At 44.8% G+C, this 27,390-nt stretch overlaps 2 protein-coding genes across 4 annotated transcripts in view; one reads left to right on the plus strand and one right to left on the minus strand.

Moving 5' to 3' along the window:
* LOC139248274 (zinc finger protein 664-like) overlaps positions 1-27,390 on the minus strand; it is a 127,272-nt gene that overhangs the window by 57,255 nt on the left and 42,627 nt on the right. The gene's annotated exons all lie outside the window — the stretch shown is intronic.
* On the plus strand, positions 21-25,578 carry LOC139248265 (zinc finger protein ZFP2-like). 3 transcript variants are annotated; one of them, XM_070872043.1, is made up of 4 exons: positions 21-370; positions 1,583-1,715; positions 3,563-3,928; positions 24,133-25,578. In XM_070872043.1, exon 4 carries the CDS (start codon positions 24,480-24,482, stop codon positions 25,236-25,238), a length of 759 nt encoding a protein of 252 aa, XP_070728144.1. In that variant the 5' UTR covers positions 21-370; positions 1,583-1,715; positions 3,563-3,928; positions 24,133-24,479; the 3' UTR covers positions 25,239-25,578. The 3 variants fall into 3 exon arrangements, with proteins under 3 accessions (XP_070728144.1, XP_070728142.1, XP_070728143.1); XM_070872041.1 differs by lacking the exon at positions 3,563-3,928; XM_070872042.1 differs by lacking the exons at positions 21-370; positions 3,563-3,928 and adding an exon at positions 391-461.

Consider the following 27,390-nt stretch of genomic DNA (forward strand, 5'->3'; position numbering starts at 1 on the left):
GCGCAGGCGCGGGGCCAGCCCATTGTGGAGCTTGTCCGCGGGCGGGCGGCCGGACGTTTCGCAGCCGCAGCGGAGGAGGGAGGAACGGCCCGGGGCGCGCCCAGGCTCCCTGCGGACTCACACACTCACTGACACCGCGGGCGGCGGCTGCAGGGGAGCTTCGGGCAGGGCCGGGCCTCGGTTACTGGCGGTGGGAGAGGGATGGCGGTTACTGGGGAGTTCTGCCGCCATCTTTGTGCTGCACGGGGCCTCCTGCTCGCCGCAGGAGCGAGAGGGGCGGGGCTTGTTCTGACGTCATATTGCGGCCCATTGTCCGGCTGCAGGGCAGAGAGCATGCGCGGCGGCCATCTTAGTGCAGGGAATCCGTCAGGTACAAGATGGTGACCAGTGACATGAATCAAGCTGCAATAGCTGGGGTGGTTCTCCTTGGAGCAGTAACGGTGCAGGGCAGTTTTACAGAGGTGGTTACAATCAGGAAGGCTTTCGATTGAGTCAGGGAACAGAGTGGTTCTGCTCACAGAATCAGAGAATGGTTACAGCACGGAAGCCCATTCGGCCCATCGAGCCCATGCCAGCTCCCAGCGAGTCCCCTTTCCCCCTCGCCAATCGCCTTAAATCTGTGGTTTCTGGACCCTTCCGCCAATGGGAACAGTTTCTCTCTGTCCAGACCCCTCATGATGATGAACACCTCTATCAAATCTCCTCTCAACCATCTCTGCTCCAAGGAGAACAGCTTCAGTTTCTCCAGTCTATCCACGTAACTGAAGTCCCTCATCTCGTGAATCATTCTTGTAAATCTTTACTGCACCCTCTTGAGGGCCTTCACATCCTAAAGTGCGGTGCCCAGAATTGGACACAGTATTCCAGTTGAGGCTGAACCAGTGTTTTATAAAGGTTCATTATAGAAACATAGAAAATAGGTGCAGGAGTCGGCCATTCGGCCCTTCGAGCCTGCATCGCCATTCAATAAGATCATGGCTGATCATTCCCTCGGTACCCCTTTCCTGCTTTCTCTCCATACCCCTTGATATCTTTAGCTGTAAGGGCCATATCTAACTCCCTCTTGAATACATCCAATGAACTGGCATCACCAACTCTATGCGGGAGAATTCCACAGGCTAACAACTCTCTGAGTGAAGAAGTTTCTCCTCATCTCAGTCCTAAATGACCTACCCCTTATCCTAAGACTATGTCCCCTGGTTCTGGACTTCCCCAACGTCGGGAACATTCTTCCTGCATCTAACCTGTCCAGTCCCGTCAGAATATTATACGTTTCTTTGAGATCCCTCTCATCCTTCTAAACTCCAGTCTCTCCTCATATAACATTCTTTGCTTTTTTACTCAGTGCATCTGTGATGTCCAGGATTCTGTAAGCTTTTTTAACTGCTTTCTCAACCTGTCCTGCCATCTTCAGCGATTTATGCACATATACCCACAGGTCTCACTGTTCATGCACCCCCCCTTTTGGATTGTACCCTTTAGTTTATAAGGTCTCTCCTCATTCATTTAATCATGCTTCTGTAATTTTATTTCTTAACTCAGGTTCACGGCCTCATTTTATTTCTTCCTCTGTGCCCCTCAGCTTAATCTGGCAGCGTAATGTTGGCCAGTGGTGACTGATTGGAAGAGAGCTCAGAGGCTGGTGAGCTCAGGAATCAGCAAGTTCTGAAACCAATCGTGGTGCTTGAAGGTTGGATCCTGGGTCGGCCTATCAGGTGAGTCAGTGTGAGCCCCTGTAAAACAATTTATCTTTTAAAAGTTAAATCCAGATTTCTTTTGTCAACAAAACAGTTTAACATTTGTCAGTATTTTGTTTCCCTGGTGTTCCTATTCTGAGTTTCAGACACTTTAGTGTCAAGTGGACTAGGTGTTTAAAGATCATTCAATTCTCTCTTTCCATGTTGCTGTTAGTTAAAGGTACAGAGATTGATTTCTGCTCATTAGCATTTGTTGTAGTTAAAGTAACATCCTTCCTGTTGGTAGTGAGTCACATTTTGAGCTGGGTGAGATGGCAGATGCCATCAGCCTTTAAAATACTTATCGTCTTGTTCAAATTTCTCCAGGGCCTCGGCCTTCCCTATCTCTGTAACCTCTTCCAGCCCACCAACTCTCTTAATAGGCTGGGCTTGTTTTCTTTGGAACAGAGGAGGCTGAGTGGAGTGCTTAATGAGGTATATAAAATTATGAGCGGCCTAGATAGAGTGAATAGGAAGGACCGATTTCCCTTTGCAGATGGGTCAACAACCAGGGCGCATAGACTGGTAGCAGGTTTAGAGGCAATTTGAGGGGACATTTCTTCACCCAAAGGATAGTAGGGATCTGGAACTCACTGTCTGAACGTGTGGTAGAGCAGAAATCCTAAGCACCTTTAAAAGGTACTTGGATGTGCACTTGAAGCGCTACGGACCAAGAGCTGGAAAGTGGGATTAGGCTGGATGAAGCTTGGGCAGGTGGAAAGGGTATCAATAGAAGAACATTTTTGTGCTGGTGATCATAACATAAGAAATAGGAGCAGGAGTAGGGCATTTGGCCCCTTGAGCCTGCTGCTCCATTCAATCAGATCATGGCTGATCTTATCCTGGCCTCAACTCCACTTCCCCACCCGCTCTCATAACCCTTGACTCCCTTATCATTCAAAAATCTGTCTATCTCCACCTTAAATATATTCAATGATCCAGCCTCCACAGCTTCTTGGAGTAGAGAATTCCGAAGATTCACGATCTTCTGAGAAGAAATTCCTCCTCATTTCTGTCTTAAATGGGCGACCCCTTACTCTAAAACGATGCCCCCAGCTCTAGATTCCCCCATGAGGAGAAACATCCCCTTTGCATCTACCCTGTCCAGCCCCCTCAGAATCTTATGTTTCAATAAGATCACCTCTCATTCTTCTCAACTCCAATGAGTGTAGGCACAACCTGCTCAACCTCTCTTCATGCAACAACCCCTTCATTTCAGGAATCAACCTTGTGAACCTTCTCTGAACTGTCTCCAATGCAAGTATACCCTTCCTTAAATAAGGAGACCAAAACTGTACGCAGTACTCCAGGTGTGGTCTTGCCAACGCCCTACACAGTTTGAGCAGACTTCCCTACTTTTATACTCTATATTCACCTTGCAATAAAGGCCATCATTCCATTTGCCTTCCTGGTTACTTGCTGTACCTGCATGCTAACCTTTTGTGTTGTTTCATGTACAAGGACCCCCAGATCCCTCTTCAGTCTCCCAGATCGCAATTCAGTTAGATTTAGGGTAGTTATGGAAAAGGACAAAGATAGACCTGGAATAAAAAGTTCTCAACTGGGGGAAAAGCTAATTTTACAATGCTGAGATGTGATTTAGCCAAAGTGGACTGGAAACAGCTACTGGAAGATACATCAGTGTCAGAGCAGTGGCAGGCATTCAAGGAGGAGATTGAGGGTTCAGAGCAAGTATGTTCACTTAAAGAAATGTGCGCCTAATAAATCTAGAGTCCCCTGGATGTCAACATAAGAACATAAGAAATAGGAGCATCGACCTCAACTCCATTTTCCCGTCTGATCTCCATATCCCTTGTTTCTCCTAGAGTCCAAACATCCATCTATCTCAGCCTTGAATATATTCAGAGACTCAGCATCCACAGCCCTCTGGGACAGAGAAGTTCAAAGATTCACACACCTCTGAGTGAAGAAATTCCTCCTCATCTCAGTCTTAAATGGCCTACCCCTTATCCTGAAACTGTTCCCCCTGATCTTAGACACTCCAGCTAGGGGAATCAACCTCTCTGCATCTGCCATGTCAATCCCCTTCAGAATCTGAAATGTTTCAATGAGATCACCTCTCATTCTTCTAAACTCGAGTGTATAGGGCCATTCTGCACAATCTCTCATCATAAGACAGCCCTCTCATCCCAGGAATCAAACGAGTGAACCTTTGTTGTACCGTCTCCAAGGCAAGTATATCCTTCCTTCGATAAAACTGTGCTCAGTACTCCAAGTGTAGTCTCACTTGAGGCCTTGTACAATTGTAGCAAGATATCCTTACTCTTGTACTCCAACCCCCTTGGACAACATAGAAACATAGAAAATAGGTGCAGGAGTAGGCCATTTGGCCCTTCGAACCTGCACCACCATTCAATATGATCATGGCTGATCATGCAACTTCAGTACCCCATTCCTGCTTTCTCTCCATACCCCTTGATCCCTTTAGCCGTAAGGCCCACATCTAACTCCCTTTTGAATATATCTAACGAACTGGCCTCAACAACTTTCTGTGGTAGAGAATTCCACAGGTTCACAATTCTCTGAGTGAAGAAGTTTCTCCTCATCTCGGTCCTAAATGGTTTACCCCTTATCCTTAGACTGTGACCCCTGGTTCTGGACTTCCCCAACATCGGGAACATTCTTCCTGCATTTAACCTGTCCAATCCCATCAGAATTTTATATGTTTCAATGAGATCCCCTCTCATTCTTCTAAATTCCAGTGAATATAAGCCTAGTCTTACATAAGAATTAGGAACAGGAGTAGGCCATCTAGCCCCTTGAGCCTGCTCTGCCATTCAACAAGATCATGGCTGATTTGGCCATGGACTCAGCTCCACTTACCTGCCCGCTCCCCGTAACCCTTAATTTCCTTATCGGTTAAAAATCTATCTATCTGTGACTTGAATACATTCAATGAGCTAGTCTCAACTGCTTCCTTGGGCAGAGAATTCCACAGATTCACAACCCTCTGGGAGAAGAAATTCCTTCTCAACTCGTTTTAAATTGGATCCCCCGTATTTTGAGGCTGTGCCCCCTAGTTCTAGTCTCCCCGACCAGTGGAAACAACCTCTCTGCCTCTATCTTGTCTATCCCTTTCATTATTTTTAATGTTTCTATAAGATCACCACTCATCCTTCTGAACTCCAATGAGTAAAGACCCAGTCTACTCAATCTATCATCATAAGGTAAGCCCCTCATCTCCGGAATCAGCCTAGTGAATCGTCTCTGTACCCCTTCCAAAGCTAGTATATCCTTCCTTAAGTAAGGTGACCAAAACTGCACGCAGTACTCCAGGTGCGGCCTCACCAATACCCTATACAGTTGCAGCAGGACCTCCCTGCTTTTGTACTCCATCCCTCTCGCAATGAAGGCCAACATTCCATTCGCCTTCCTGATTACCTGCTGCACCTGCAAACTAACCTTTTGGGATTCATACACAAGGACCATCAGCCGGTACAGGCAGGAGGGGGTCGTTCAACCTGACTGCCTGCCTCTCTTCCGCTCTTACATCCGGTCCAGGGTGTCCTTGGAGATGGAGCACGCGGTGTCCACCGGTACGCTCGCGGCCTTCCGCGAGAGGTGGGCACCGGAGGGACTGGAGTGCATCATCACGCCCGGCAACCAAATTTTAATTTGATTTTACGTTTTTAAGTTAATTTGTTTTAATTGCCGGTGCTTTTAGTGTCCCCTTCCCTTTTATAGGGGGCACTGGGGAAAAATTGTGATTTTAGTGCCCAAAAAAAAAAAAAAAGAAAAGAAAAAACACAAAAAAAAAAACACAAAAAAGGGGGAAAAAAAAAAAAAGGGCCTTGTAAATGTCTGGAGTGTCACCCAGGTCGGGTGGCACAGTTTAATGTTTTATGTTTTCACAGATAAACTCAAAAGAGTTTCATACACAAGGACCATCAGCCGGTACAGGCAGGAGGGGGTCGTTCAACCTGACTGCCTGCCTCTCTTCCGCTCTTACATCCGGTCCAGGGTGTCCTTGGAGATGGAGCACGCGGTGTCCACCGGTACGCTCGCGGCCTTCCGCGAGAGGTGGGCACCGGAGGGACTGGAGTGCATCATCACGCCCGGCAACCAAATTTTAATTTGATTTTACGTTTTTAAGTTTAATTTGTTTTAATTGCCGGTGCTTTTAGTGTCCCCCTTCCCTTTTATAGGGGGCACTGGGGAAAATTGTGATTTTAGTGCCCCAAAAAAAAAACCAAAAAAAGAAAAACACAAAAAAAAAGGGGGGAAAAAAAAAGGGCCTTGTAAATGTCTGGAGTGTCACCCAGGTCGGGTGGCACCGTTTAATGTTTTATGTTTTTGCAGGTGAACTCCAAAAAGAGTTTCATACACAAGGACCATCAGCCGGTCCAGGCAGCGGGCGGTCGAGGGGGTCGTTCAACCTGACTGCCTGCCTCTCTTCCGCTCTTACATCCGGTCCAGGGTGTCCTTGGAGATGGAGCATGCAGTGTCCACCGGTACGCTCGCGGCCTTCCGCGAGAGGTGGGCACCGGAGGGACTGGAGTGCATCATCACGCCCGGCAACCAAATTTTAATTCGATTTTACGTTTTTAAGTTTAATTTGTTTTAATTGCCGGTGCTTTTAGTGTCCCCCTTCCCTTTTATAGGGGGCACTGGGGAAAATTGTGATTTTAGTGCCCAAAAAAAAAAAACACCAAAAAAAACAAAAAAAAGGGCCTTGTAAATGTCTGGAGTGTCACCCAGGTTGGGTGGCACCGTTTAATGTTTTATGTTTTTGCAGGTGAACTCCAAAAAGAGTTTCATACACAAGGACCATCAGCCGGTCCAGGCAGCGGGCGGTCGAGGAGGTCGTTCAACCTGACTGCCTGCCTCTCTTCCGCTCTTACATCCGGTCCAGGGTGTCCTTGGAGATGGAGCACGCGGTGTCCACCGGTACGCTCGCGGCCTTCCGCGAGAGGTGGGCACCGGAGGGACTGGAGTGCATCATCACGCCCGGCAACCAAATTTTAATTTGATTTTACGTTTTAAAGTTTAATTTGTTTTAATTGCCGGTGCTTTTAGTGTCCCCCTCCCCTTTTATAGGGGGCACTGGAAAAAATTTGATTTTAGCGCCCCAAAAAAATAAACAAAAAAAAAAGGGGCCTTGTAAATGTCTGCTGTGTCATCCAGGGCGGGTGGCATGGTTTAATGTCTTTTTATGTTCACAGATAAACTCAAAAAGAGTTTCATACACAAGGACCCCCAGGTCCCTCTGCACCACAGCATGTTGTAATTTCTCCCCATTCAAATAATATTCCCTTTTACTTTTTTTTCCCAAGCTGGATGACCTCACACTTTCTGACATTGCATTCCATTTGCCAAACCTTAGCCCATTCGCTTAACCTATCTAAATCTCTTTGCAGCCTCTCTCTGTCCTCTACACAACCTGCTTTCCCACTAATCTTTGTGTCATCTGCAAATTTTGTTACACTACACTCTGTCCCCTCTTCCAGGTCATCTATGTATATTGTAAACAGTTGTGGTCCCAGCACCGATCCCTGTGGCACACCACTAACCACTGATTTCCAACTCGAAAAGGACCCATTTATCTCGATTCTCTGCTTTCTGTTAGCCAGCCAATTCTCTATCCATGCTAATACATTTCCTCTGACTCCGTGTACCTTTATCTTCTGCAGTAACTTTTTGTGTTGCACCTTATCGAATGCCTTTTGAAAATCCAAATACACCACATCCATCGGTACACCTCTATCCACCATGCTCGTTATATCCTCAAAGAATTCCAGTAAATTAGTTAAACATGATTTCCCCTTCATGAATCCATGCTGCGTCTGCTTGATTGCACTATTCCTATCTAGATGTCCCGTTATTTCTTCCTTAATGATAGTTTCAAGCATTTTCCCCACTACAGATGTTAAACTAACCGGCCTATAGTTACCTGCCTTTTGTCTGCCCCCTTTTTTAAACAGAGGAGTTACATTAGCTGCTTTCCAATCCGCTGGTACCTCCCCAGAGTCCAGAGAATGTTGGTCGATTATAACGAATGCATCTGCCTTGAGTCCCATTAGCCTGTCCAGTACTACCCTCCTAGTGATAGTGATTGTCTCAAGGTCCTCCCTTCCCACATTCCTGTGACCAGCAATTTTTGGCATGGTTTTTGTGTCTTCCACTGTGAAGACCGAAGCAAAATATTTGTTTAAGGTCTCAGCCATTTTTACATTTCCCATTATTAAATCTCCCTTCTCATCTTCTAAGGGACCAACATTTACTTTAGTCACTCTTTTCCGTTTTATATATCTGTAAAAGCTTTTACTATCCGTTTTTATGTTTTGCGCAAGTTTACCTTCGTAATCTATCTTTCCTTTCTTTATTGCTTTCTTAGTCACTCTTTGCTGTCGTTTAAAATTTTCCCAATCTTCTATTTTCCCACTAACCTTGGCCACCTTATACGCATTGGTTTTTAATTTGATACTCCCCCTTTATTTCCTTGGTTATCCACAGCTGGTTATCCCTTCTTTTTCACTGGAATATATTTTTGTTGAGCACTATGAAAGAGCTCCTTAAAAGTCCTCCACTGTTCCTCAATTGTGCCACCGTTTAGTCTGTGTTTCCAGTCTACCTTAGCCAACTCTGCCCTCATCCCACTGTAGTCCCCTTTGTTTAAGCATAGTACGCTCGTTTGAGACACTACTTCCTCACCCTCAATCTGTATTACAATTTCAACCATACTGTGATCACTTATTCCGAGAAGATCTTTTACCAGGAGATCGTTTATTATTCCTGTCTCATTACACAGGACCAGATCTAAGGTAGCTTGCTCCCTTGTAGGTTCTGTAACATAGTGTTCGAAGAAACAATCCCGTATGCATCCTATGAATTCCTCCTCCAGGCTACCCCTTCATATGTCAGTCCTGCCATCCCGGGAATCAGTCTGGTGAGCCTTTGCTGCACTCCCTCAATAGCAAAAATGCCCTTCCTCAGATTAGGAGACCAAAACTGTACACAATATTCAAGGTGAGGCCTCACCAAGGCCCTGTACAACTGCAGTAAGACCTCCCTGCTCCTATACTCAAATCCTCTCGCTATGAAGGCCAACATGCCATTTGCCGCCTTCACCACCTGCCAACTTTCAATGACTGATGTACCATGACACCCAGGTCTCATTACACCTCCCCTTTTCCTAATCTGTCACCATTCAGATACTAGTCTGCCTTCCTGTTTTTGCCACCAAGGTGAATAACCTCACATTTATCCACATTATCTGCCATGAATTTACCCACTCACCTAACCTGTCCATGTCACCCTGAAGCCTCTTAGCATCCTCCTCACAGCTCACACTGCCACCCAGCTTAGTGTCATTTGCAAACTTGGAGATATATTCAATTCCTTTGTCTAAATCATTAAATATATTGTAAAGAGCTGGGGTCCCAGCACTGAACCTTGCGCTACCCCACTCGACACTGCTTTCCATTCTGAAAAGGACCCGTTTGTTCCTACTCTTTGTTTCCTGTCTGCCAACCAGTTCTCTATCCACCTTACCCCCAATATAATATGCTTTAATTTCACACACTAATCTCTTGTGTGAGACCTTGTCAAAAGCCTTTTGAAAGTCCAAATACACCTCATCCACTGGTTCTACCTTGTCCACTCCACTGGTTACATCCTGAAAAAATTTAGAAGATTTGTTAAGCATGATTTCCCTTTCATAAATCCATGCTGACTTGGACCGATCCTGTCACTGCTTTCCAAATGCGCTGCTATTACATCGTTAATAATTGATTCCAACATTTTCCCCATGGCCGATGTCAGACTAACCGGTCTATAATTCCCTGTTTTCTCTCCCTCCTTTTTTTAAAAGTGGAGTTACATTAGCTACCCTCCAATCCATAGGAACTGATCCAGAGTCTATAGAATGTTGGAAAATGACCACCAATGCATCCACTATTTCTTGGGCCACTTCCTTAAGTACTCTGGGATGCAGACTATCAGGCCTTGGGGATTTATCGGCCTTCAATCCCATCAATTTTCATAACATGCCATTTGCCTTCCTTTTTGCTTGCTGTTCCTGCTTTCTGTGTTTCTTGTAAAAGGACACCCAAATCTCTCTGAACACCAACATTTAAAAGTTTCTCACCATTTAAAATATATTCTGTTCTTCTATTCTTCCTACCTCACATTTCCAACATAATACTCCATCTGCCACCTTCCTGCCCACTCACATAGTCTATCTATATCTCTTTGCAGACTCTTGTGTTCTCCTCACAGCTTATTGTCCCACTGAATTTTGTATCATCAGCAAACTTAGATACATTACACTCGGTCTCTTCATCTAGATCATTAATGTAGATTTGTTCGAAGATGAGGCCCCAGCACTGATCCTTGTGGCACCCCACTAGTTACAGCCTGCTGACCTGCAAAGGACCCATTTATCCCTACTCTTTGCTTTCTGTCCGTTAACCAATCCTCCAATCCCATGAGCCCTCATCTTGTGCAATAACCTTTTATGTGGCACCTTATCGAATGCCTTTTGGAAATCCAAATATCCTACACCCACTGGTTCCCCTTTATCTGCCCTGCTAGTTACATCCTCAAAAAAACTCTAATAGATTTCTCAAACATTATTTCTCTTTCATGAAAACCATGTTGCCTCTGCCTAATCATGTTATGATTTTCTAAGTGCCCTGATACCACTTCCTTAACAATGGCTTCCAGTAATTTCCAGATGACTGCTTTCAGGCAAACTGGCCTGCAGTTCCCTGTTTTCTCTTTGACTCCTTTCTTGAATAGTGGTGTTATATTTGCTACCTTCCAATTCGCTGGGACTGTTCTCGAATCGAGGGAATTTTGGAAGATCAAAACTAATGCATCCACTATCTCTGCAGCTATCCCTTTTAGAACCCTGGGATGTAGGCCGTCAGGTCCAGGGGACTTGTCGGCTTTTAGTCGCATTAGTTTCTCAAGTACTTTTTCTCTACTTATATTAATTAAATTAAGTTCCTCACCTTCATTCTAGTGAGGAGGAAAGAGCATAAGAGCAAAGGTAGCCATCCGTGGCTAACTAAAGAAATAAAGAACGGTATCCAATTTAAAAACAAGGGCGTACAATGTGGCCAAAACTAATGGGAGGACAGAAGATTGGGAAGTGTTTAAAAGCCAACAAAGAATGACTAAAAAAATGATTAAGAAAGGGAAGATAGACTATGAAAGTAAACTAGAACGAAATATAAAAACAGATAGCAAGAGTTTCTATAGGTATATAAAAAGGAAAAGAGTGGCTAGAGTAAATGTTGGTCCATTAGAGGACGAGACCGGGGAATTAGTAATGGGGAACATGGAGATGGCAGAAACTCTGAACAAATATTTTGTATCAGTCTTTATGGTAGAGGACATTAATAATATTCTAACAGTGAATAGTCAAGGGGCTATAGTGGGGGAGGAACTTAACACAATCACAATCACTAAGGAGGTGGTATGCAGTAAGATAATGGGATTAAAGCAGATAAATCCCCTGGACCTGGTGGCTTGCATCCTAGTGTCTTAAGAGAAGTATCAGCAGGGATTGTAGATGCATTGGTTGTAATTTTCCAAAATTCCCTAGATTCTGGGGAGGTCCCAGCAGATTGGAAAACTGTAATGCCCCTATTTAAAAAAAGGAGGCAGACAAAAAGCAGGAAACTATAGACCAGTTAGCCTAACATATGTGGTTGGGATGATGTTGGAGTCCATTATTCAAGAAGCAGTAGCAGGACATTTGGAAAAGCAAAATTCGGTCAGGCAGAGTCAGCATGGATTTATGAAGGGGAAGTCATGTTTGACAAATTTGCTGGAATTCTTTGAGGATGTAACGAACAGGGTGGATAAAGGGGAACCAGTGGATGTGGTGTATTTGGACTTCCAGAAGGCATTTGACAAGGTGCCACATAAAAGGTTATTACACAAGATAAAAGTTCACGGGGTTGGTGGTAATTATTAGCATGGATAGAGGATTGGCTAACTAACAGAAAACAGAGAGTCGGGATAAATGGTTCATTCTCGGATTGGCAATCAGTAACCAGTGGGATGCCACAGGGATCAGTGCTGGGACCCCAACTATTTACAATCTATATTAACGACTTGGATGAAGGGATCGAGTGTAACATAGTCAAGTTTTCTGACAATACAAAGATGGGAGGAAAAGCAATGTGTGAGAAGGACACAAAAAATCTGTGAAAAAACATAGGCTAAGTGAGTGGGCAAAATTTGGCAGACGTAGTATAATGTTGGAAAGTGTGAGGTCATGCACTTTAGCAGGAAAAATCAAAGAGCAAGTTATTTAAATGCAGAAAGATTGCAAAGTGCTGCAGTACAGCGGGACCTGGGGGTACTTGTACATGAAAGTTTGCAAAGTGCTGCAGGTATAGTAAGTGATCAGGAAGACCAATGGAATCTTGGTCTTTATTGCAAAGGGGATGGCGTATAAAAGCAGGGAAGTCTTGCTTCAGTTGTACAGGTTATAGGTGAGACCGCACCTGGAATATTGCGTGCAGTTTTGGTTTCCATATTTACAAAAGGATATATCTGCTTTGGAGACAGTTCAGAGAAGGTTCACAATGTTGATTCCAGAGATGAGGGGGTTGACTTCTGAGGAAAGGTTGAGTAGCTGGGCCTCTACTCATTGGAGTTCAGAAGAATGAGAGGTGATCTTATCAAAACGTATAAGATTATGAGGGAGCTTGACAAGATGGATGCAGAAAGGATATTTCCACTGATGGGGGAGACTAGAACTAGGGGGCATAATCTAAGAATAAGGGGCCGCCCATTTAAAACTGAGATGAGGAGAAATTTCTTCTCTGAGGGTTGTGGATCTGTTCGCTGCCTCAGAGAGCTGCGAAAGCTGGGACATTGAATAAATTTAACTCAGAAATAGACAGTTTCTTAATGAGGGAGAACGGGTAGGGAAGTGGACCTGAGCCACGATCATATTAAATGGCGGAGCAGGCTCGAAGGGCCATATGGCCAATCCTCCTTTTTATTATGTTCTTATATTCATTTGACCCGAGGTTCCCCACCATTTTAGGTATGTTTTGTACGTCTTCTACTGTGAAGATAGATACAAAATATTTCTCCTGTCTCAGCCTCTAACGGACCAATGTTTACTTTTTCTACTCTCTTCCTCTTTTATATACTTATAGAAGCTCTTGCAATCTGTTTTTATATTTCTGCCTAGTTTTCTCTCATTCTATTTTTTCCCGTTTTAACAATTTTTTGGTGACCCTTTCCTGTTTCTGAAACTCCCAATCCTCAGGCTTAATACTATTCTTCTTGGAATCCAATTCTATCCTTAACTTCTTGAGTTAGCCACGGATAGATCACTTTTCCTGTGGAGTTTTTGTTTCTATATGGAATGTATTTTTGTTGAGAATTAAGAAATATTTATTTAAATGCTAGCCACTGCTTATCTACTGCCATACCTTTTAATCTATTTTTCCAACTCCCGCTTCATATCTATGTAGTTGGCTTTATTTAAGTTTAAGACTCCAGTTTCAGACTTGGGCAAGTCACTGTCAAACGTAAGGGGCATACAGGATAGGATAAAGCAATTCAGACAACCTTATGACAGATACCGAGCGCTCAATACTGCAGAACCCCTCGAGGAGTATAAAAAGTACAGGGGTGAAATTAGGAAAGCAAAGAGAGGGCATGAAAAAATATTGGCAAGTAAAATCAAGGCAAACCCAAAGATGTTTTATAAATACATTAAGAGCAAGAGGATAACTAAAGAAAGAGTAGGGCCTATTCGGGACCATAAAGCAAACCTATGTGTGGAGGCGGAAGACGTGGGTATGGTTTGTAATGAATACTTTGTATCTGCTTTCACAAATGAGAGGGACGATGTGAACATTGCAATCAGGGACGATGAGTATGAAATATTAGATGAAATAAACATAATGAGAGAGGAAGTATTAAGGGGTTTAGCATCTTTGAAAGTGGATAAATCCCTAGGCCCAGATGAAATGTATGCCAGGCTGTTAAGAGAAGAAAAAGAGCAGAGGCTCTGCCCATCATTTTCCTCTCTGGCTACAGATGTGGTGCCGGAGGACAGGAGGACTGCTAACAATGTACCATTGTTTAAAAGGGGAGAAAGGGATAGACCGAGTAATTACAGACCAGTCAGCCTAACCTCGGTGGTGGGAAAATTATTGGAAAAAATTCTGACGGACAGAATAAATCTTCACTTAGAAAGTCACAGATTAATCAAGGACAGTCAGCATGGATTTGTTAAGGGAAGATTGTGTCTGATCAAATTGATTGAATTTTTGAGGAGGTAACAAGGAGGGTTGATGATGGTAGTGTGTTTGATGTAGGCCACATGGATTTAAGTCTTTTGATAATGTCCCACATGGCAGACTGGTCATAAAAGTAAAAGCCCATTGGATCCAAGGCAAAGTGGCAAGTTGGATCCAAAATTGGCTCTGAGGAGGGAAGCAAAGGGTAATGGTTGATGTGTGTTTTTGTGACCCCTGTGGGGTTCCGCAGGCCTCAGAACATGGTCCCTTGCATTTTGTTATATATAATCAATGATTTGGACTTGAATGTAGGGGGTACAATTAAGAAGTTTACAGATGATATGAAAATTGGCCGTGTGGTTGATAATGAAGAAGAAAGCTGCAGTCTGCAGGAAGATATCAATGTACTGGTCAGGTGGGCAGTGAAGTGGCAATTACATTCAATCCGCATAAATGTTAGCTAATGCATTTAAGAAGGGTTAACAAGGCAAGGGAATACACTATAAATGGTAGGATACTGAGAAGTGTAGAGGAACAAAAGGACCTTGGAGTACAGGTCCATAGATCCCTGAAGGTAGCAGGCCAGGTAGATAAGGTGGTTAAGAAGGCATATGGGATACTTGTCTTTATTAGTCGAGGCATAGAATATAAGAGCAGAGAGGTTATGCTTCAACCATATAAAACACTAGTTAGGCCACAGCTAGAATACTGCGTGCAGTTCTGGTCACCACATTACAGGAAAGATGTGATTGCACTAAAGAGGGTACAGAGGAGATTTACGAGGATGTTGCCTGAACTGGATAATTTTAGCAATGAGGAAAGATTGGATAGGCTGGGGTAGTTTTCTTTTGACCAGAGGAGGCTAAGGGGAGACTTAATTGAGGTGTATAAAATTATGAAGGGCCTAGATAGAGTGAATAGGAAGGACCTATTTCCCTCAGCAGAGGGGTCAATAACCAGGAGGTATAGATTTAAAGTAATTAGTAGAAGGTTTAGAGGGGATTTGAGGAGTCATATTTTCATGCAGAGGGTGGTGGGTGTCTGGAACTCACTGCCTGAAAGGGTGGTGGAGGCAGAAACCTTCATAGCATTTAAAACGTACTTGGATATGCACTTAAAGTGGCATAACTGACAAGGCTACGGACCAAGAGCTGGAAAGTGGGATTAGGTGGCACGACACGATGGGCCGAATGGTGGCCTCCTGTGCTGTATATGTTTAATATCCTGTACTTGCAGTGATAACCTGTAAATGATGAGGACAGGATGCACAGACTAGGCTTGTATTCCCTTGAATATAGGAGGTTATGAGCTGTTTTAGATGATTAAAGGAGATGATAATGTCGACAGAGAAACTATTTCCTCTGGTGAGGGAGTCGACAACAAGGGGACACAACCTTAAAATTAGAGTTAAACCATTCAGGGTGATGTCAGGAAGCACGTTCTTACACAAATGCTGAGAGGCTGTTTCTCTTGGATCAAGAGTCTAGAACTAGGGGTCATAGTCTCAGGTCATAGTCTCAGGATAAGGGCTCGGCCATTTAGGACTGAGATGGGGAGACATTTCTGCACTCAGAGGGTTGTGAATGTTGGGAATTCTCTACCCCAGAGGCCTGTGGATGCTGAGTCGTTGAGTATATTCAGGGCTGAGACAGAGAGCTGTTTGGACACTAAAGGGATCAAGGCATACGGGGAAAGTGGAGCTGAACTACAAGATCAGCCTTGATCTTATTGAATGGCGCAGCAGGCTCGAGGGGCCATGTGGCCTACTCCTGCTCCTATTTCTTATGTTCTTGAAGGGTAGTGGAAAGCGGCAACTGTGTGTCCCATAAAACTGAGGCTGGGGCCAATTGAAAATTCCAACACTGAGATTGATCAATTCGTCTTAGGCAAGGGTATTAAGGTTGATGAAACCGAGGCAGGTAGACGGAGTTAAGCGACTGATCAGCCACGATCTAATTGAATGGTGGAACAGCTAAAGGAGCTGAATGGTGTTTTCCTGTTGCTATGTTCCTACTTACAGTGCTGACTTTTGTAAACTCCTTTTACAGGGGATTAGAAGGGGAGGATATGCAGAAGAGATTAAACCTGGGCCTCTCCTGTACATATGCCTCATTCACACTGGGTGTTGCTTTGACCCTCTGTAGTGGAGTATTTAAAATAAAACTCAACACCAGGTCTGGGTTCGAAGATTCAAGTCGTCTTTAGCAACATAGAAAATAGGTGCAGGAGCAGGCCACCTGGCCCTTCGAGGCTGCAACAATGTTAATATGGATTCTTTTTCCCTCAATCTGTTTCAGCGAATACACTGACACGCGAACACCTCTTTGCCTTTTCTGTAAAAGACCTTTATTGAAGATTCTCCGGCCGGGACTTGTCAAGACAAAGGGACACTCTCAATCAGAGCCTGTTTACCTTTCCCTGGACAAGCCCTTTTCAGCGCGAAAAGCACAGTAGATATACATTTTCAAAACAGAACACATTTGATTAGCACTTGGTCTATCCAATCCCTTTCTGCCTCCCCCCCCGAGTACGTCCAATGGCAGGCAAGAAAGTCTCCCAATTAGGGCTGGTGTCAGGTCAGGTTAGTTATAGCTTTGCTACACTGTCTTCCCTTATCAGTTAAGAACCCAATTAGTTTCCCTTCCTCCTTATCAGTAGAAGCTATTACTTTTCCCTTCCTATCTAGGATTGCTTTCTTTCTTTGTGCTGCCTTGCGGCTTTCTCATGACTCGTGTCTAACCTCAACTTCAACTCTTGGTAATGCCTTTTTTTTCTGTTGATTTTGCAGTTGTCTGCATCTTGACATTTCTTTAGCTATTTTCCCATGATTCCCTATCTCCATCCTTTTGCCACCTTTTCTATCCATCTACCACATTCGCAACCTTTCTTTACACATTCTCACCACCATTCAATAAGATCATGGCTGATCATTCCTTCAGTACCCCGTTACTGCTTTCTCATCATACCCGTTGATCCCTTTAGGCGCAAGGGCCATATCTAACTCCCTCTTGAATATATCCAATGAACCGGCATCAACAACTCTCTGCGGGAGGGAATTCCATAGGTTAACAACTCTCTGATTGAAGAAGTTTCTCCGCATCTCAGTCCTAAATGGCTTACCCCTTATCCTAAGACTATGTCCCCTGTTTCTGGACTTCCCCAACATCGGGAACATTCTTCCTGCATCTAACCTGTCCAGTCCCGTCAGAATTTTATATGTTTCTATGAGATCCCCTCTCATCCTTCTAAACTCCAGTGAATACAGGCCCAGTCGATCCAGTCTCTCCTCATATGTCAGTCCTGCCATCCCAGCAATCAGTCTGGTGAACCTTCGCTGCACTCCCTCAATAGCAAGAACGTCCTTCCTCAGATTAGGAGACCAAAATTGGACACAATATTCCAGGTGGGGCCTCACCAAGGCCCTGTACAACTGCAGTAAGACTTCCCTGCTCCTAAAATCAAATCCCCTAGCTATGAAGGCCAACATACCATTTGCCTTCTTCACCGCCTGCTGTACCTGCATGCCAACTTTCAATGACTGATGAACCATGACACCCAGGTCTCGTTGCACCACCCCCTTTCCTAATCTGCCGCCATTCAGTTAATATTCTGCCTTCGTGTTTTTGCCCCCAAAGTGGATAACTACACATTTATCCACATTGTACTGCATCTGCCATGTATTTGCCCACTCGCCTAACCTGTCCAAATCACCCTGCAGCCTCTTAGCATCCTCCTCACAGCTCACACCGCCACCCAGTTTAGTGTCATCTGCAAACTTGGAGATATTGCACTCAATTCCATCATCCAAATCATTAATATATATTGTAAAGAGCTGGGGTCCCAGCACTGAGCCCTGCGGCATTCCACTAGTCACTGCCTGCCATTCTGAAAAGGACCCGTTAATCCCGACTCTCTGCTTCCTGTCTGCCAACCAGTTCTCTATCCACGTCAGTACATTACCCCCAATACCATGTGCTTTGATTTTGCACACCAATCTCTTGAGTGGGACCTTGTCAAACACCTTTTGAAAGTCCAAATACACCACATCCACTGGTTCTCCCCTGTCCACTCTACTAGTTACATCCTCAAAGAATTCTAGAAGATTTGTCAAACATGATTTCCCTTTCATAAATCCATACTGACTTGGACCAATCCTATCACTGCTTTCCAAATGTGCTGCTATTTCATCCTTAATGATTGATTCCAACATTTTCGCCACTACTGATGTCAGGCAAACTGGTCTATAATTACCCGTTTTCTCTCTCCCTCCTTTTTTAAAAAGTGGTGTTACATTAGCAACCCTTCAATCCATAGGAACTGATCCAGAGTCGATAGACTGTTGGGAAATGATCACCAATGCATTCACTATTTCTAGGGTCACTTCCTCAAGTACTCTGGCATGTAGACTATCAGGCCGTGGGGATTTATCGGCCTTCAATCCCGTCAATTTCCCTAACACCATTTCCCACCTAATAAGGATATCCTTCAGTTCCTCCTTCTCACTAGACCTTCGGACCCCTAGTACATCAGGAAGGTTATTTGTGTCTTCCTTTCTGAAGACAGAACCAAAGTACTTGTTCAATTGGTCTGCCATTTCTTTGTTCCCTATTATAAATTCACCCGAATCCGACTGCAAGGGACCAACGTTTGTCTTCACTAATCTTTTTCTCTTCACATTTCTATCAAAGCTTTTGCAGTTATTTTTTATGTTTCCGGCAAGCTTCCTCTCGTACTCTATTTTCCCCCTCTTAATTAAACTCTTTGTCCTCCTCTGCTGTATTCTAAATTTCTCCCAGTCCTCCGGTTTGCTACTTTTTCTGGCTAATTTGTATGCCTCCTCCTTGGATTTAACACTATCCTTAATTTCCCTTGTTAGCCACGGTTGAGCCACCTTCCCCGTTTTATTTTTACTCCAGACAGGGATGTACAATTGTTGAAGTTCTTCCATATGATCTTTAAATGTTTGCCATTGCCTATCCACCGTCAACCCTTTAAGTATCATTCGCCAGTCTATTCTAGCCAATTCGCGCCTCATACCATCAAAGTTACCTTTCCTTAAGTTCAGGACCCTAGTTTCTGAATTAACTTTGTCACTCTCCATCTTAATAAAGAATTCTACCATATTATGGTCACTCTTCCCCAAGGAGCCTCGCACAACAAGATTGCGAATTAGTCCTTTCTCATTACACATCACCCAGTCTAGGATGGCCAGTTCTCTGGTTGAACCAGTGGGGAGCCTGCCTGCTGGTTGTCTGTAGCCAGGCCTCTCCAATGATACAAAGTTCCAAGCAACCTTTTATACACTTAATGATGCATGTCAGCCTCGTGCACGGCCCCCTCCCCCACATGCCGTTTAATTGGCCCAAAGCCCGCATACACAATTGCTGCTTGACGAATTCCCTTTCGCGTCACACAATCAGTTGCCTATATCTCATACCAGATGGAGTTTTTCCAATGTGCCACTTTTGGGCCTTTGCCTTGTTTAGCTGCCCCTCTGGGCTTCCTGTGGTTTCAACAGTTTGGCCTCCTGTAAATGTCCTCAGGTTACACAGCTTGTAACAATTAATCATTCTGACATGTTATTTCCCTTTAAACATCTTTGGAAAGTTGATCACTACAAAAGCCTATGTCAGCTTGTTTTAGTTCCGAGATTCATTCTTAACCCTTTAATTATAACAGGGCTCGATAGGCCCACTTCACCCACTGAGCCATTGGGAGGAGGGTCCAGTGACCCTGCTGGAAAATGCATGTGAGAGGCCTCGGGTGAGGACAGTGGAATAGCCTGTCAACACTCACTGTCGAGGTTCACACATGGAGATTGGGCACATGGGTCACATATTGGAGAGAAACTGGTGAGTGTAGAACTGAACCCAGCCAGAGTCAGCACCTTCAGGGGAGGAGAGGGAGGGGAACCAGTGAGGATAGAACTGAACCCAGCCAGAGTCAGCATCTTCAGGGGAAGAGAGGGAGGGGAACCAGTGAGTGTAGAACTGAACCCAGCCAGAGTCAGCATCTTCAGGGGAGGAGGGGGAGGAGAACCAGTGAGGAAAGAACTGAACCCAGCCAGAGTCAGCACCTTCAGGGGAGGAGGGGGAGGGGAAACAGTGAGGATAGAACTGAACCCAGCCAGAGTCAGCACCTTCAGGGGAGGAGAGGGAGGGGAACCAGTGAGTGTAGAACTGAACCCAGCCAGAGTCAGCACCTTCAGGGGAGGAGAGGGAGACAAATCAGTGAGTGTTGCACAGGAGGGCAGGAAAAAGAGTGGGAGAGCAATAGTGATAGGGGATTCGATTGTAAGGGGAATAGATAGGCGTTTCTGCAGCCGCAACCGAGACTCCAGGATGGTATGTTGCCTCCCTGGTGCAAGGGTCAAGGATGTCTCGGAGCGGGTGGAGGACATTTTGAAGAGGGAGGGTGAACAGCCAGTTATCTTGGTGCATATAGGTACCAACGATATAGGTAAAAAATGGGATGAGATCCGACAAGACAAATCTAGGGAGCTAGGAGCTAAATTAAAAAGTAGGACCTCAAAAGTAGTAATCTCAGGATTGCTATCAGTGCCACGTGCTAGTCAGAGTAGGAATCGCAGGATAGCTCAGATTAATACGTGGCTTGAGCAGTGGTACAGCAGGGAGGGATTCAAATTCCTGGGGCATTGGAACCAGTTCTGGGGGAGGTGGGACCAGTACAAACCGGACGGTCTGCACCTGGGCAGGACTGGAACCAATGTCCTCGGGGGAGTGTTTGCTAGTGCTGTTGGGGAGGAGTTAATCTAATATGGCAGGGGGATGGGAACCAATGCAGGGAGACAGAGGGAAACAAAATGGAGACAGAAGCAAAAGACAGAAAGGAGAAGAGTAAAAGTGGAGGGCAGAGAAACCCAAGGCAAAAAACAAAAAGGGCCACTTTACAGCAAAATTCTAAAGGGTCAAAGTGTGTTAAAAAGGCAAGCCTGAAGGCTCTGTGCCTCAATGCGAGGAGTATTCGGAATAAGGTGGACGAATTAACTGTGCAGATAGCAGTTAACGGATACGATGTGGTTGGCATCACGGTGACATGGCTCCAGGGTGACCAAGGCTGGGAACTCAACATCCAAGGGTATTCAACATTTAGGAAGGATAGACAGAAAGGAAAAGGAGGCGGGGTGGCGTTGCTGGTTAAAGAGGAAATGAATGCAATAGTTCGGAAAGACATTAGCTTGGATGATGTGGAATCGGTATCGGTGGAGCTACGGAATACCAAAGGCAGAAAACGCTAGTGGGAGTTGTGTACAGACCTCTAAACAGTAGTAGTGATGTTGGGGAGGGCATCAAACAGAAAATTAGGGGTGCATGCAATAAAGGTGTAGCAGTTATCATGGGTGACTTTAATTATGCAAACTGGAAACAATACAGTGGAGAAAGATTTCCTGGAGTGCAATAGGGCTGGTTTTCTAGACTAATATGTCGAGGAACCAACCAGGTGGGAGGCCATCTTAGACTGGTTGTTGTGTAATGACAGAGGATTAATTAGCAATCTCGTTGTGCGAGACCCCTTGGGGAAAAGTGACCATAATATGGTGGAATTCTACATTAGGATGGAGAATGAAACAGTTAATTCAGAGACCATAGTCCAGAACTTAAAGAAGGGTAACTTTGAAGGTATGAGGCGTGAATTGGCTAGGATAGATTGGTGAATGATACTTAAGGGGTTGACAGTGGATGGACAATGGCAGACATTTAGAGACCGCATGGATGAACTGCAACAATTATACATCCCTGTCTGGCGTAAAAATAAAAAAGGGAAGGTGGCTCAACCATGGCTATCAAGGGAAATCAGAGATAGTATTGAAGCCAAGGAAGTGGCATACAAATTGGCCAGAAATAGCAGCGAACCCGGGGACTGGGAGAAATTTAGAAGTCAGCAGAGGAGGACAAAGGGTTTAATTAGGGCAGGGAAAATATAATCCGAGAGGAAGCTTGCAGGGAACATTAAAACGGACTGCAAAAGCTTCTGTACATATGCAAAGAGAAAAAGGTTAGTAAAGACAAACGTAGGTCCCCTGCAGTCAGAATCAAGGGAAGTCATAACTGGGAACAAAGAAATGGCAGACCAGTTGAACAAGTACTTTGGTTCGGTATTCACTAAGGAGGACACAAACAACCTTCCGGATATAAAAGGGGTCAGAGGATCTAGTAAGAAGGAGGAACTGAGGGAAATCCTTATTAGTCGGGAAATTATGTTGGGGAAATTGATGGGAAAGGCCGATAAATCCCCAGGGCCTGATGGTCTGCATCCCAGAGTAATTAAGGAGGTGGCCTTGTAAATAGCAGATGCATTGAAAGTCATTTTCCAACATTCCATAGACTCTGGATCAGTTCCTATGGATTGGAGGGTAGCCAATGTAACCCCACTTTTTAAAAAAAGGACGGAGACAGAAAACAGTCAGCCTGACATCGGTAGTGGGTAAAATGATGGAATCAATTATTAAGGATGTCATAGCAGCGCATTTGGAAAGAGGTGACATGATAGGTCCAAGTCAGCAGGATTTGTGAAAGAGAAATCATGCTTGACAAAAATTCTGGAATTTTTTGAGGATGTTTCCAGTAGAGTGGACAAGGGAGAACCAGTTGATGTGGTGTATTTGGACTTTCAGAAGGCTTTCGACAAGGTCCCACAGAAGAGATTAATGTGTAAAGTTAAAGCACATGGGATTGGGGGTAGTGTGCTGACGTGGATTGAGAACTGGTTGGCAGACAGGAAGCAAAGAATAGGAGTAAATGGGTACTTTTCAGAATGGCAGGCAGTGACTAGTAGGATACCACAAGGTTCTGTGCTGGGGCCCCAGCTGTTTACATTGTACATTAATGATTTAGACAAGGGGATTAAATATAGTATCTCCAAATTTGCGGATGGCACTAAGTTGGGTGGCAGTGTGAGCTGCGAGGAGGATGCTATGAGGCTGCAGAGTGACTTGGATAGGTTAGGTGAGTGGGCAAATGCATGGCAGATGAAGTATAATGTGGATAAATGTGAGGTTATCCACTTTGGTGGTAAAAACAGAGAGACAGACTATTATCTGAATGGTGACAGATTAGGAAAAGGGGAGGTGCAACGGGACCTGGGTGTCATGGTACATCAGTCATTGAAGGTTGGCACGCAGGTACAGCAGGCGGTTAAGAAAACAAATGGCATGTTGGCCTTCATAGCGAGAGGATTTGAGTACAGGAGCAGGGAGGTGTTACTACAGTTGTACAGGGCCTTGGTGAGGCCACACCTGGAGTATTGTGTACAGTTTTGGTCTCCTAACTTGAGGAAGGACGTTCTTGCTATTGAGGGAGTGCAGCGAAGGTTCACCAGACTGATTCCCGGGATGGCGGGACTGACCTATCAAGAAAGACTGGATCAACTGGGCTTGTATTCACTGGAGTTCAGAAGAATGAGAGGGTATCTCATAGAAACGTTTAAAATTCTGATGGGTTTAGACAGGTTAGATGCAGGAAGAATGTTCCCAATGTTGGGGAAGTCCAGAACCAGGGGTCACAGTCTAAGGATAAGGGGTAAGCCATTTAGGACCGAGATGAGGAGAAACTTCTTCACCCAGAGAGTGGTGAACCTGTGGAATGCTCCACCACAGAAAGTTGTTGAGGCCAATTCACTAAATATATTCAAAAAGAAGTTAGATGAAGTCCTTACTACTAGGGGGATCAAGGGGTATGGCAAGAAAGCAGGAATGGGGTACAGATGTTGGATGTTAAGCCATGAACTCATTGAATGGCGATGCAGGCTCGAAGAGCCGAATGGCCTACTCCTGCACCTATTTTCTATGTTTCTATGTCGAACTTAAACCAGCCAGAGTCAGCACCATCAGGGGAGGGAACCAGTGAGTGTGGAACTGAACCCAGCCCAGAGTCAGCACCTTCAGGGGAGGCAAGGGAGGGGAACCAGTGAGTGTAGAACTGAACCCACTCAGAATTGTTGGTGACAACTGGGATTGGAGGAGAAGCCAGTCTAGAGATGTGCGATATGCTTGGATTTCAGCACAGGGAGGAGGGAGATTTTATGGGACTGGGATTTACAGTTTTGGAAGAGGAAAGAATGTTCCATGGAAACTCCATATGCCTATTCCGAATTTCTGTCCTGTACTTAGTGATGAGTTTTGAAAACTCCTTTTACAGGGTATCAGAAGGGGTGATTTGCAGACAGGAAACTCAAACTAAACATCACATCAAGATCTGACGGTGTCACTTGATTCATCGGCCTTTGAATGTGAAAGGATAATTGTTTGCCTGTTCTGTCTGTGGGAACAGATTTCAAACATCAGTGTGATTGGGGAAGCACCGAGACACGCACACACCCGAGTGAGAGTGTTCCAGTGCACTGACTGTGAAAGAGCTTTAACTAGTTACACAGACTGACAAAACGTCACAGCATTCACAACGGGGAGAAACTGTACACGTGTTGTGTGTGTGGACGAGGCTTCAACTGATCGTCCAACCTGGAGAGACACAAGGACACCCGCACCATGGAGAAACCGTGGAAATGTGGTGACTGCGGGAAGAGATTCATTATCCCATCACGGCTGGAAATTCATCGTCGCACTCACACCGGGGAGAGGCCGTTCACCTGCTCCGAGTGTGGGAAGGGATTCACTGGGTCATCTAACCTGCTGAGACACCAGCGAGTTCACACTGGGGAGGGGCTATTCACCTGCTCTGAGTGTGGGGTGGGATTCACTTGTTCATCCCACCTTGTAACTCACCAGCGAGTTCACACTGGGGAGAGGCCGTTCACCTGCTCCGAGTGCGGGAAGGGATTCACTCGGCCATCCATCCTGCTGACGCATCAGCGAATTCACACCGGGGAGAGGCCATTTACCTGCTCTGTGTGTGGAAAGGGATTCATTCGATTATCCAGCCTGCTGTTACACCAGCGAGTTCACACTGGGGAGAGGCCGTTCGCCTGCTCTGTATGTGGGAAGGGATTCACTCAGTCATCCATCCTGCTGACACATCAGCGAATTCACACCGTGGAGAAGCCGTTCACCTGCTCCACGTGTGGGAAGGGATTCACTCGGTCATCCAACCTGCTGAGACATCAGCAAGTTCACAGCGGAGAGAGGCCATTTACCTGCTCTGTGTGTGGGAAGGAATTCACTTATTTATCCCACCTTGTAACTCATCAGCGAGTTCACACTGGGAAGAGACCGTTCACCTGCTCTGAGTGTGGAAAGGGATTCACTCAGCCATCCCACCTGCTGAGACACCAGCAAGTTCACAAGTGACTGTAGGGTTTGGATTCTGCTGTTATTGCTGCTGTTAATCACATTCTGACTAAATCGTGTTCATTCTGACAGTTGAGGTTTGTTTCTGTTGGTGTTACTAACCCCTGTAACTGGGCTGGAGTTGAATATTCTGGATATATTGCTGATTGTGTTCTTGGGGCTGCAGTGTCCCTTTAAGAACCGCTGTCTGTGATCTTTCCCTTTAATTCAGGGATTCTCAACAGAAATTAGTTTGCAATAAAATTATGAACTTTTACTTCAATCCTAAATTGATCTTTGGTACAAAATCTGCAATACAGTATCAAAGTTTCCACTGAATAAAATCTCCAATTACAAAGAACTTGCTGACAATTCTTGCTGACTTGCACATTACACACAGTGGCCTCTGCATTATCCACCAGAAAGAAGGAATGGGAATTGGTGGCGAATCAGTGTCTCCAAATTTTGCCCCTCCCATCTGGTACAGCAATCCCCTCATAGAAACATAGAAAATAGGAGCAGTAGCAGGCCATTTGGCCCTTCGAGTCTGCACCACCATTCAATATGATCCTTGCTGATTCTCTATCTCAACACCATATTCCTGCTTTTTCCCCATACCCCTTGATGCCCTTTGTTGCTAGAAATCTAGCAATCTCCTTCTTCAATATATTCAGTGACTTGGCCTCCACAGCCTTCTGTAGTAAAGAATTCCACAGGTTCACCACCCTCTGAGTGAGTGAAAAAGTTTCTCCTCATCTCAGTCCTAAATTTTCTACCCCGTATCCTGAGACTGTGACCCCTTCTTCTAGACTTCCCAGCCAGGGGAAACATCCTCACCACATCTAGTCTTTCCAACCCCATCAGAATTTTATATGTTTCAATGAGATCCCCTCTCATTCTAAACTCTAGTGAATACAGGGCTAGTCTCTCCTCATATGACAGTCCTGCCATCCCAGGAATCAGTCTGGTGAACCTTCGCTGCACTCCCTCTATGGCAAGTATATCCTTTCTTGGGTAAGGAGACCAAAACTGCACACAATACTCCAGGTGCAGTCTCACCAAGGCCCTGTATAACTCGTAAGACATCCTTGCTCCTGTACTCAAATCCTCTTGCAATGAAGGGCAACATACCATTTGCCTTCCTAACTGCTTGCTGCATCTGTTTGTTTCCTTTCAATGACTGGTGTATTAAGGACACCCATGTCCCTCTGTACATTGACACTTCCCAAGCCATCATCATTTAAATATTTTATCCTTATGTTTTTCCTACCAAAGTGGATAACTTCACATTTATCCATGTTATACTGCATCTGCCATGTGTTCGCCCACTCACTCAACCATCTAAATCGCCTTGCAGCGTCTTTGCATCCTCCTTACAACTCACAATCCCACCTAGTTTTGTGTCGGCAGCAAACTTGGAAATAATACATTTTGTTCCTTTATCCAAATCATTTATATATATTGTGAATAGCTGGGGCCCAAGCACTGATCCCTGTGGTACCCCACTAGTCACTGCCCGCCACCCCGAAAAAGACCCGTTTATTCATAATCTCTGTTTCGTGTCAGTTAACCAATTTTCAATCCATGCCAATGCATTGCCCCTAATCCTATGCATTAATTTTGCACACTAACCTCTTCTGTGGGACTTTATCAGAGGTCTTCTGAAAATCCAAATACACTACATCCACTGGTTCTCCCTTATCTATTCTATCAGTTAAATCCTCAAAAAACTCCAGTAGCTTTGTCAAACATGATTTTCCTTTCATAAATCCATGGTGACTTTGTCTAATCCTGTTGATATTATCTAAGTGTGCTGTTATCACATCCTTTATAATAGACTCTAGCATTTTCCCTATTACTGATGTGAGGCTAACCGTTTTCTCTCTTCCTCCTTTTTAAAATAGTAGGGTTACATTTGCCACCCTCCAATCTGCAGGAACTGTTCCATAATCTGTAGAATTTTGAAAGATGACAACCAATGCATCCACTATTTGCATGGCTACCTCTTTTAGTACTCTGGGATGCAGATCATCAGGCCCTGGGGATTTATCGGCCTTCAGTCCCATTAATTTCTCCAGCACTATCTTCTTAATAATCATTTCCTTTAATTCCTCTTGCTCACTAGACCCTTGATTCCCTAGCATTTCTGGATGTTATTTGTGTCCTCTTCCAT

This window comes from Pristiophorus japonicus, unplaced genomic scaffold (assembly GCF_044704955.1).
Source record: "Pristiophorus japonicus isolate sPriJap1 unplaced genomic scaffold, sPriJap1.hap1 HAP1_SCAFFOLD_29, whole genome shotgun sequence".
Lineage (NCBI taxonomy): Eukaryota > Metazoa > Chordata > Chondrichthyes > Pristiophoridae > Pristiophorus > Pristiophorus japonicus.

Bases quoted from the DNA above. Each gene is read 5' to 3' on its own strand.
- LOC139248265 (XM_070872043.1), top strand. From the start codon at position 24,480: ATGGAGAAACCGTGGAAATGTGGTGACTGCGGGAAGAGATTCATTATC.